The 12,101-nt window shown below is 41.0% G+C and overlaps 1 protein-coding gene across 1 annotated transcript in view; it reads left to right on the plus strand.

Annotated features, from left to right (window-relative positions):
- LOC104044366 (mucin-5B) overlaps positions 1-12,101 on the plus strand; it is a 44,090-nt gene that overhangs the window by 16,046 nt on the left and 15,943 nt on the right. The window contains exons 15-27 of the mRNA XM_009504182.2: positions 552-678; positions 2,574-2,826; positions 3,835-3,887; positions 4,276-4,376; positions 4,676-4,827; positions 6,657-6,795; positions 7,528-7,638; positions 8,363-8,542; positions 8,940-9,176; positions 10,083-10,239; positions 10,425-10,553; positions 10,992-11,076; positions 11,278-11,315. Coding sequence (XP_009502477.2) covers positions 552-678; positions 2,574-2,826; positions 3,835-3,887; positions 4,276-4,376; positions 4,676-4,827; positions 6,657-6,795; positions 7,528-7,638; positions 8,363-8,542; positions 8,940-9,176; positions 10,083-10,239; positions 10,425-10,553; positions 10,992-11,076; positions 11,278-11,315 — 1,762 coding nt within the window. The remainder of the gene's footprint in view (positions 1-551; positions 679-2,573; positions 2,827-3,834; positions 3,888-4,275; positions 4,377-4,675; positions 4,828-6,656; positions 6,796-7,527; positions 7,639-8,362; positions 8,543-8,939; positions 9,177-10,082; positions 10,240-10,424; positions 10,554-10,991; positions 11,077-11,277; positions 11,316-12,101) is intronic.

Below are 12,101 nucleotides of genomic sequence, written 5' to 3' on the forward strand. Positions count from 1 at the left end.
TGCCCATTGCCCCTTGCCCTGTCATTGGGCACTAATGAAAAGAGCCTAGTCCCATCATCCTGACACCCACCCTTTAGATATTTATAGGTATTGATGAAATCCCCTCTCAATCTTCTCTTGTCCAGGCTGAACAAACCCAAATCTCTCAGCCTTTCCTCGTAAGGGAGATGCTCCAGCCCCCTGATGATCTTGGTAGCTCTCTGCTGGACTTGCTCAAGCAGTTCCGCATCCTTCTTAAACTGAGGGCCTCAAAACTGGACACAGTACTCCAAATGTGGTCTCACTAGGGCAGAGTAGAGGGGGAGGATAATCTCTCTTGATCTGCTGGCCACACTCCACACAAGTGCCAGTCATCACTGTGCTGTATTTTCAGTTCTGTGCATTTTCAGATGATCCATTTCGACATGTCCTAAATTGTGCATCCTCATGGGAGGCTGGTATAGATATTTTTCAGAAATATATTGGTTGACTACTTTTTGAATTGCTGTATGTTTTCTTGTCTCTTCTGTGAGCTTGGCATAATAATACCCATGTCTTTTTCTGTCCCCTAGAAATGTATGTATGACACCTGTAATGCTGAGAAGAGTGAAGTTGCACTGTGTAGTGTGCTCTCTACTTACGCCAGAGACTGTGCTACAGCAGGCATGTCCTTGAAGGGCTGGAGGCAGGGCATCTGTGGTATGCATCCTAAAATACCCTGGGTAGGGATATGAGAGAACAGCTTCAGGAGAGCCCAGTCTGTGGCAGTCAGTATCTTTTGTGCTTAGTCATTGAGTTAGTGGGTCTTTGAAAAATAGAATAATTATATATTCCATAAAAAACTTTTGCCTGCCAAAATCCGTTAATGTTCAGTTCATGCTCTTACAATGCACATTCCTTGTGTAAAATATTATGTGAATTTAGTAATCAGAGAAGCAAAAGAGTGTAAGGTGTGTTAATCAAATCACAACAAGGAGTTAAAATTAGGTTAGTTTTGAACACATGGGCCTCCCCATGTATTTTAATTCTGATACCTTTTTTGCAGTTCATCTCAGCTCTCTTGTCTCAGACATTACCCATACAAGTGGTATCGCTCTCATTAACTGCATTTTTCTGTGTTACAGTAAAATAGTAATGGTTTTTAATAAATATATATTGGTGATACCTGAGAATGTGAGAGTGTTTAGAGGCATTTTCAGCTCAGGACTATCTAACAAATGATTAAAAGTTCCTTGGACATACATGTTGTCACTAAATCCTGGGTTTGGAGTCCACATATGTATATATTTTTCTTTGGCACTGCCAGAATTTATTATGAGATGGTGTCAGAGCTGAGAATAAAACTCCCAAGTCCCAGCTTCTGAATTTTACTTCAACATTTCTATTTTTCCATTGATGATCAGATAGTTCAAGTGACATTTGCCTATATCAACTTGAAAATAGATGTGTAGATTTCTCGACTAATAACACATCTGAATAGGAAACATAGCAACAATTCTTTTTATGCAGCTTTGATGTGGCTATGATCTATTTAATTGCCTTACTTAGAGGCTAGCCAGGATACTTAATAGAGACAAACAATGTAACCAGTATGGTGCTTTGTTGAAGGCATTTAAAATTGCAGTAAGGACAATTTAACAAACCTGTGCTAAAATAATTCAAAGGGAACACGGTGTAGTCCACAGCAAATTATCCTAGAATCATGCTGATTTATGTACGAGACACAGTCTCTCTTTATTGAAAGCTTTGTTATCGACATAGAATTACTGACATTTTTAATGCCAAAGTGAGACTGGTTTGCAGCATGGGTTAGACTGAAATCTGTGGACTCATGGCACAGTAGGTAATATTAACTGAAACAGTGCACTAACCTTGGGAAAAAATGTTAATGGCTTAATCAGCACAATCATTTTAGGCCTCATTTAAAAAGAAATAATCTTTCGGGAACGTGTGTGTGATAAGATTGAAGGTTGTGCTATTGACGAGTGAAAGAATAAATGGGTCAGAACAGTCACTCTCAGTTGTCTGTCCCATTGACAGGGTTGCAAAGGCTGTTCCAGCTCCTGCAGCTGTGTCCAGCTGTGCCAGGCTGCAGGCAGAGTCCAAGGCAGGTTATATCCTAAGGAGATGTCTACACTGCAATCAGTAGAGCGTATGAAATAAGTAAACCCTACTAGCTAACTGTTGGCAGTGCATGTATGTGACACAATCTTAGTGGAAGCATGAACCATTAATTGAGTTACTGGTTACCCAGAAGACCACTGGGATTAGTAGCCTTTGCTAAGTCATGGCACTCTTTCCTAGTGCTCCTTGTGCAAGCTAGTTCTTGGCATAAGATAAAAATGTACATTGTAAAAATTACAAAATTCTACTGATTTCCTTATTCAGTCAAGATACACCCTTCTGAGTATTTCAATATTCAGTGTCATGTACTTTAGGCTACGTGGGCAGACTTGCCCCAGACCACTGGGATACAAGGTCTTCTAGTTTGGAAAAAGCACATTTACAGCTACAATATGCAGAAAGGTGCATTAACAGCATGAGAAATGATTGCACAGCAAAGGCCATACATCCATTTCATTTCTTTTGCAAAGATCCCTCTGAGGAGTGTCCTGAGACTATGGTTTATAACTATAGTGTGAAGTACTGTAACCAGTCTTGCCGCTCGCTGGATGAACCTGATCCACTCTGTAAAGTTCATATTGCTCCTATGGAGGGCTGTGGTTGTCCTGAAGGGACCTACCTCAATGATGAGGAGGAATGTGTAACTCCAGATGACTGTCCCTGCTACTACAAAGGCAAGATTGTTCAGCCTGGCAACTCCTTCCAAGAGGACAAACTGATGTGGTAAGCTGTTCTGATGGTGCAAAGGCTGCATACCTGGGGGACATCAGGGATCACTGGGGATGTCCCTGCTCTAATTCCTGAATGGTGTCATTTTACCAAAAGGAATAATGACAAATTTCTCCTAGACTGTACAGAAACATATATTCCCCTGGCAGGAAGTTCAGCCACAGCAAATGTTAAGATCCTATACTCCTGCTAGCAAAAAGAACCTGAAAACTTGTTAAGTAATGTTTCCAATCTATCTCTATGCAAAGTTCATTGTTATGTAAAAAATACCCATATACAGTGGGAGCAAGTTTTCTAGAAGATAGGGGGCTTGGGGGAGCTTCTGGCTTTGAAATGAAAAAGCCAAGTACAAAACAGCCTCCAACACACCACCCTGCAGACTATGTTAAAAATAAAAATGGTCCAACAAAAATCAGCAAAATCTCAGTTTTAAAAAGAGAGAGAGAGGTAAATTTGGGGGAAAATACTAAAAATATCATAATAAACTTACATCTGGAGTGAAAAACAATTGTCAGTTTCTTATTTTCAACCAGTTCAGGGCAGCAGTGCAATCCCAAAGTACCAGGGGAAGGCTGTTTTATTCAAATAATTTATTTGTATCTCTGGATGTCTACATATTCTCTGTCTTCCAACTCCCATATTTTTTCTTGAGGATTCTAGACTATTTTGTAAATACAGGATTATTTAGTAGTTTAAGAAGTCTCTTATTTAAGAAAGTATTGATCTCATCTCACAGAATAGAAAATACATGCTTAGGAGAAAATTTAGGGAAAACACACAGTAGAACAGTGGCAGATGAAGGAAGAGTATTAAAGAGCTGGGTGTCTTAATCTTCCTTCTGGGGATGGTAATTCACGTCTTTGAACCTGATAGCTGTACCAAATATTCATTTTGATAGGAATTTGTTATTTGTGTGACTAGTGAAGTTTGCAGTGCCTTTCTCTCTAGTGAGAGAGAAATGTGCAAAGAGCTGATGTGTTTCATTTTATGGAATCTCTTTAGCAAATGCATTCAAGGAAGATTAGACTGCATTGGAGAAACTGTCCTGGTAAAAGGTGAGATTTTGTTAAATAATGGCATTATGGTATCAGCTACTATTTATAATGTTTTTCTGTGTTATCTCTCACTTTCTGTAACCTTTTAGTATTCTGCACATTTTTGCCTTCTCCCTGAAATGTCCTAGTTGTTGATAATAGTTGTTTTTTGTAAAAATGACACCAGATTTGCTGAATTCTTTAAAAGATGAAGGTATTTCCCAAAGCTTAGAAGTTATCTGCCTCCTTCTCCTTGCACTGTTGGTGAGCAGAAGCAAAATTTAATAGAAACTGTAAATGAGAGATGCATGCTGCCCTCTGAAATGCTCTGCTCTGTTTTACAATTGCTGATGGCATCCTTATTGCTTTCACTAAATTATCTTCCTAAAATGTTTTCTTCCTCCTATAGATTGCCCAGCTCCTATGTATTACTTCAACTGCAGCTCTGCGGGTCTCGGTGCAATTGGATCAGAGTGTCAGAAAAGTTGTAAGACGCAGGACATGCACTGTGTAAGGACTTCACCTCCTAGCAGGAGCAAGGGACAGCATGACTGTGCATGTATGATTGTCCTTAACAAATGCTGACGGTAACATGTTACGCTGTTCACAGATCAACTACTTTACTGATAACACAGCAGCTATAACTACCCATGTAGCTATGATACTTGTGGTTTGATTGTCGCTAACTTACAGTCACAGGATTTAAAAAAACATCCAAAAGTGTGGCATCCAGAGCTAGCACCTCCGCTGGTTCCCTGTACTTTCTGTGCATTAATGAGTTGTCTTGTCTTGTATATTTATATACGCAGTATGTCACAGAATGTGTTTCTGGCTGCATGTGTCCTGATGGGCTAGTATTGGACGGCAGTGGAGGATGTATTCCCAAAGATCAGTGCCCATGTGTCCATGGAGGACACTTTTATAAACCTGGGGAAACCATCAAAGTGGACTGCAACACATGGTATGTTATTCCAGGGAGCCTTGTTTTATAACAGAAGCTGTTAAAATTGTCAGTGCATAGTACACCCATGGGTCAGGATGTATTTTGAAGCCTTCCTCTTCATCATTAGAGCCATCAGGCTTCTAATAAAAATAAAAGGGGAAACATTTCCTCTCTGCAAAACACTGCACGAGCCTGAACTTGTGAGAACAAGTACCGAGATCTTCTGTCAAACAATTTCCATCCTTTTCTGCAAACTGCTTCAACATCAGCTTTAAAAGTACTGGCTTCATCCAGGTTGGTCTGTGGCTGGCCATTCTACAAGGCAGAATTGAGTCTGTGCCTGTTGGGCACAGCTGAACCCCAGGAAATGATTGAATTTAGAGGAGGGGGGAATTGCAACAATCTTCCAAAGACTTGCAGTGCTTCTGGGTGCATAGTTCTCAAATAAGATAAACAAATGCTCTAGTTGCTCCAATTGGTGGTATAACTCTGCCATAGACTTCACTGTTATTACTGATCATGGTGTGTAAAATGCTTTGAATCGTTACCCATTATGTAGTGAGGATAAGGATGTATAGTCCTGTCAAGAGGATGCACAGAAAATAAACGCCAGAAACACTTTGTCTGATCACCACTGGTACAAGCAATCAAGTTTAGCATGTGAAGCCAAACCCTGATAAGCAGCTGTTGATACTACAGAAGCCATTAAGAGGTTTTACTGCAGCGAGGGCTTTGTTTTCTTAGGAGAACAGGACACGTGGAGAAGAAGTTGCAGTCTCTGTGTCATGGGTATAATAACAAAAATTTTCTGTCTGTGGTGTCCCTGAACTGGAGAGAAAGTTTGTCAAGGTGTGGTGGATGCCAGGTGCCCACTGAGCTGCTCTATCATACCCCTTCTCAGCAGGATGGGGAGGGGGGAGAAAATAAGATGATAAAAACTCATGGGTCAAGCTAAAAGCATTTTAACAAAGCAAAAACAAAGGCCACACACGAAAGCAAAGGCAAACAAAAGATTTATTCTCTAATTCCCATCAACGGGTGATGTCCAGCCACTTCCCTGGAAGTAGGGCTGCAATATATGTAGCAGTTGCTCTGGAAGATAAACATCATAATGAATGCCCCCCCTCCCCTCCTCTCTCTTTACTTTTATTGCTGAGCTGGTGTCATATGGTATGGAATATCTCTTTGGTCAGTTTGGGTCAGCTGTCCCTGCTATGTCCCCTCCCAAGGTCTTGCCCACCCCTAGCCCTTTTGGTGAGGAGGGAAAATGTTGGAGAGACACGCTTGATGCTGTGCCAGCACTGCTCAGTGGGAGTCAAAACACTGGTGTGTTACCAACTCCTTCCTAGCTACCAATGCAATGCACGGCACTATGAGGGCTGCTATGTGGAAAATTAATTCCATCTCAACCAGACCCAATACACAAGGGAAGCCAGGGATAATATTGGTTCACACCACTGTAATCAGGAGCAGAACTGACCGCATGCTACCTCACAGATTAATATTCAGAAATGGTTGAAATATTCAGTTCTTCACCTTGAGTTTAGCTCCTAAATCCCCACTGTCTGCTGCCAGGACTTAATGATTTAAAAATATTTGAAGGGGAAAATAGAATAAAGATAGACAAAAGTTCAAATGTGTCTTGGTAGTAAACGTGAACTTTCTGATTAGTATGCCATCTCATGGCATGGTCTCACTTGAGAGGGTAAGGCTGGAAGAGTACGAGATGACTGCTTTCTTTGAAGTGCTGCAAAAGATAGACTTTTGAATCACTTTGCTACTGTTTGGGGTTAAGGAAAATCCACAGTTCATACAAAGATTGTGATTCTTTGCATTTCATACCCCAGCACCTGTAACAAACGGCAGTGGAACTGCACAGACAATCCCTGCAAGGGAACCTGCACTGTGTATGGAAATGGGCATTACATGAGCTTTGATGGGGAGAAGTTTGATTTCCTGGGAGACTGTGACTATATCCTAGCTCAGGTATAATTTTCTTTTTAACTTTCCTATACATATGCTTTTCACAGCTTACACTGTAGGGTTCAGTCTATCCCATGCAAAATAATCAACACGGATGAGCAGAGCCTACTCCCCTCCTCTTGTAGCTACAGCAGATAGAGTGAATTTTTCCATATAAAAGCAGAACAATTAACCCTCAGAAGTGACACAAGAGGGCACTGTGTGATCCTAAACGATCAACTCCTGAGCTGGACAGCCCTTTCCTGATGTAATTCTAGCATCTGCAAGGGAATGGAATTGGTGTGGTGTTGAAAAGCTAAGTGTTTCTCTCAGCCATCCAAGACTGACAGTTTTTTTGTTGTGACATAAGCACATAGAGGTTAATGTGTGAGCCTCATGTCTAATAATTGCATGTAATGAGACAGTACTCAGTGAGACATTTTGTCATCCCCAAATTTCAGTTTGTTTTGCTAATTTTTAAAAAAATATTTTTACCTTTTTGACTGTGCAGGACTGGTGCCCTGAAAAACTAATTTTTTTCCTTATCTTTTCTCTTTGATATTTCTGGTCAAGTATGAACCTGCCAGGTCAGCTGCCACCAGATTATTCTAAAATGCTCAGAGCATTGATGAATGAAAAAGTGACAAAATAGCAGAAGTCAGATTGGAGTGTCATTTGTTCAGAGCTGTTTAAAATGTTTAAGACTGTTCTAGTTGGCTGAAAAAATCTAATACAATGTTTTATATTTTTTCTAAGGATTTTTGTCCCAATAACATGGATGCTGGCACCTTCCGAATTGTAATTCAGAACAACGCCTGTGGGAAGTCACTCTCCATCTGCTCTCTAAAGATTACACTGATTTTTGAGGTTTGTCTAAAAATTGGTTATAACTGAGGAGCTGAATTCTTGATTTTGTAGCAGCTAATGTGGTATCCCCTTGTATGCCCACTCAGTTGCTGCTAGAGAGTACAGATCAAAAATCCAGAAGGCAGAGGCAGGCAAGCTGGGAAAGGTTTAGGTATTTGGTGTTAACAGGGCTGGACACTTCTGCAGGTGAGCAGATAGATGCAGGGAGTCAATAGCACTCTGTGTATGTGCATGTGTACGTGGGTATTTGCATCTGTGACATTAGTGGTGTGGGAGTGATAGTAAAGTTTTTAGAGGAGCATGTTTCTGTACCATGATTTGAGCACAGGGCAGATGTAACTACATAGGGAAGGCTTTCCTCCCTCCAGCTCAGGCTTATTATTTCCCCAAAGTGTGCACAAATGGATTGCTCTCATATTGGGGGTGAAGGGATGGTGAAATAAAGCAGCGTGACAAGGGATGTTCTAGCATGCCTGATTGCCTGTGAACTCAGGAGCTGCTGTGCCAGCAGAACAGATTTCATCTATAATCAGGACAATTTCTGTGGCCGTGAGGTAAGACTTGTCATGCAAGGGCAGACAATTCCCTTTGAACTCAGTGAGTCTTGTCTGTGGCTCACATCTGGCAGAAAAAACAAGCTGAAGGACAAGAGGCAGAATACTAGTGCTGTTACACTAAGTTTTCTATTCAATTTCCCTCCGTGCAATGTATCTGTTCCTTGCAGAGCAGTGAAATCAGGCTCTTGGAAGGAAGAATTCAGGAGATAGCCACTGATCCAGGAGCTGAGAAGAATTACAAGGTGGATCTCAGAGGAGGTTATATTGTGATTGAAACAAATCAAGGGATGAACTTCATGTGGGACCAGAAGACTACTGTTGTTGTTCACGTGGCTCCATCTTTCCAGGTAGGTATGGGGTGGTCTAAGAGTTATGATTTCAAACCAGAAGTTATGCATCCAGACCTGGATCCCCATTTTGAAAAGCAGGGCTTGGAAAAGTGTTCAGTTCAGTGGACAAGAAGAAGCAAGCATGCCATTAATTGGGTTTTATTTCATTGTTCAGTCAGTATGAAATGATCCAGAATATTTGGAGCTGGAAGTAAAGCCAAACACTTTGCAGTATTGAAGGGCTAACAAAGCGATCTTGTCACTTGAAGTCTAGCTTTTTCTAAGCCATATTTTCATGGCTGTTTAGAAATTTGCAGCTATTTTGCCCTGGCCTGTTCTATAGTTTATTTCTGTCAAATAGTGGGCTGCACTCAAAATAACCAAACCATTTACTGTACCCACTCATATTACCCAGGGAAAAGTCTGTGGCCTTTGCGGGGACTTTGATGGCCGCTCAAGGAATGACTTTACCACTAGAGGGCAGTCCATGGAGATGAGCATCCAGGAGTTTGGAAACAGCTGGAAAATAACAAGCACCTGCTCAAATATAAACATGACGGACCTGTGTGCTGATCAGCCTTTCAAGTCTGTCCTGGGACAGAAGCACTGCAGCATCATTAAAAGTAACATATTTGAAGCGTGTCACAGTAAGGTAATCCTGTTCTCTCACCCTCAGTAGTTTCACACTAGGTGTTTGTTGCTATTATGAGCATGTTTGCACAAAATTTTTTACTTTTAAAGGCTATTACACAGCATCCTCGAGTAAAAGGGCTGCCTCTCTCAAAACCTCACTTTACAGCTATACCAGTTGAATCCTGTTGCACAGTATTGAGGAACAAGCAGTGCCTGTTTTGAACAACTGAAGACAAAGAGGGTAATAGCCACCAAAAGTAAAAAGTTGGGTATCAGTTGGTAAAATCTAGAGATAACTTAGCACAGGACTGGTTGCATGGGGATCCTTGGGAAAGTTTTTTCAAATTAGCTAAAGAGATTAACTTTTTGGTTTATTTTAGACACAAACTATATTAATCTATACAGAAACAAGGCTACTTATTCTTAAGGAGAACGTCTATAGAAAGCTTCAGTGCAGTTTAATAAGCCACCTTAAAAGCAAATGTGGCTTAATTTCCTTGATTAGTTCATGTTGGCACAGGTTAAAGCACAAGAGATGTGAAGTTCAGTGGAAATATATTTCCTTTTACACTCACTTAATCACTGTCATTTAGAGAGGGCACACACTATATGGTTGTGCTAACCCAAAGCAAGGTAGTTCAGTCCTGCAGAAATTACACTGGAAAGACATTTTGAGCATAAATGACAGTATTACACACATGAGAATGAGAAGATTTAGAGTAAAATTCTACCAGGAAGGTAAAAATAGAAAACTACCTGTTGTAAAATATCATAGCTCCTTCATGACAATCCTGGTCTGTCACAGACTCAGCCTGTTTCTGCCAAAGAAAGTGCCAGTGGATGGCAGAAATTCAGAGCCCTTTCTCTCATTAAAACACAGTGCACATGTACATCTGCGATAAAAGATCTGTTCATATTTTAATAGGTGAACCCAATACCGTATTATGAATCTTGTATTTCTGACTTCTGTGGCTGTGACAGTGTGGGAGACTGTGAGTGCTTTTGTACCTCAGTTGCTGCTTATTCAAGAAGCTGTAGCAGAGCCGGTGTCTGTATTGACTGGAGAACGCCTGCCATTTGCCGTAAGTATTGCACTGAAAATGCACAGAGAAAAGCAGTGCTCCATGCGCTCAGACACATGAAAGGTAAAGAAGAACAGAATTCTAACATCGCTGTGCATGCATGACTTAACAAGCTCTTGTTTGCAAGATTTAGAAATAACCCCTGCCTGGTTTCTGAGACTTGGAGGTTTTTCATCCTCTTCCAGCTGTGTTCTGTGATTATTACAATCCACCTGACAAACATGAGTGGTTCTATAGACCCTGTGGAGCCCCTTGTCTAAAGACCTGCAGGAACCCAGACGGGAAATGTGGGAACCTACTGTACAGTTTAGAAGGTAATTCTTCCTTGACTTTGATGCAGTTTATGGGAGTTGAAGCTATTAGTCTGGTTTTAAATGTCTTAAGCATCAAGGTTGCTGGAAGGCTGTGTCATTTGCCCCAGAAACTCATTGACCATGACTCACCTGGGCCAATTCCCTGTGTGATGGTGCTATTCATAGCATAATTTGCCTGTTGCCTTTAAATCTGGCAAGACATAAACCGCCATTCAGTCTAAATTTGCAGAGAATAATTATCTGTTGACAAACAGAGGTAATTGAAACTTTTGGGAGAGAGGGAAAAAGACGACTTGGAAAAATAATTGGTAGTATAAAGAACATTCATACTGGGATCACATTCATTTTGGGATCAAATCTGCATCTGATAGAGATAATTGTTTTCCCTGTGTCTATGTAAAGCACACTAAGAATGCTTTATTTACTTTAACTTTCCAGGCTGTTACCCGGAGTGTAGTCCAGACAAGCCATATTTTGATGAGGAGAGCAGGGAGTGTGTCTCCCTCCCCAACTGCACTTCATGGTAGGTCGGTTGGTGGTGAGAGAGGTAGAATAGGACTGGAAAGGACAAACTAGGCAATGTCTGGTTTATGTTCATAGGTGTGGCAATTATCATTAAATCCTCCAGGAGTAGGCTTTTATGTAAAAGTAGATACTGTTGCACATTGTTATTCCATACTCTGACTCAAGTCAATAAATCAAGTCTTCTCCTTTTCATCTTCAGCGATCCTGAAGAGAAACTATGTACTGAAGACTCCAAAGGTAACTTCTCACCACCCTCACCATTCATTAAATGATGATAGCACTGAAACAACCCAACAACAAATGTTACTGCAGGCGTATTGGTAATAGGACTCCAGCTAGCTAGCTAGCTCAATAAGTGGATGCACAGCAGAACAGATATACTTTGATAAGCAAAATGCAGTCTTTGACCTGAAGAAGTAGATAAAGGATAGTCATAGGGAGGAAGGAGAGAGGCATGAAATGTGGGATTCAGCCAGGTAAATACCACTTCTCCATGCTTACACTTCCTTGGTAGTCAGTGAAGACAGACAGAGAGTAGTCTGAAGCAGGCCATTCATGCTACCTGTTTTAATGCACACGTTTAGAACAGGGAAAATCTTGTAGAGGTGCTATTTCCTGTCCACTGATTTCACAATAAGCCTAGTCAACTAGCTTATGAGAGACATGTTTGTGTGCTTAAAGGACGTACTTGCTTAAGGTATGGTACTAGTTCATTCCCATATCTGGGAGAAACCACATTGCAAAATGCAGGGTGACCCAGCAGACAACACATCTTCACTTTTGCTGATTTTGTAACAGTAATAGATATATTCCCTTGGGTTCCTGAATGTACATTCTCCAAAACCTGAAGAACTCATATGTTTAAATGAAATTGCTTATCACTGCATGTTCCTCCTTAGTGGATGGAAATGGCTGTGATTCTGAGCCAGTGTTTTATCACTCAGTAAGGCAGTAATCCCCATCACGTTCTCTGCCAAGAGGGAATGCACCAGTGCTCCATGTTGGGTAAGGACAGTGCCAGTT

This window comes from Phalacrocorax carbo, chromosome 5 (genome assembly GCF_963921805.1).
Source record: "Phalacrocorax carbo chromosome 5, bPhaCar2.1, whole genome shotgun sequence".
Lineage (NCBI taxonomy): Eukaryota > Metazoa > Chordata > Aves > Suliformes > Phalacrocoracidae > Phalacrocorax > Phalacrocorax carbo.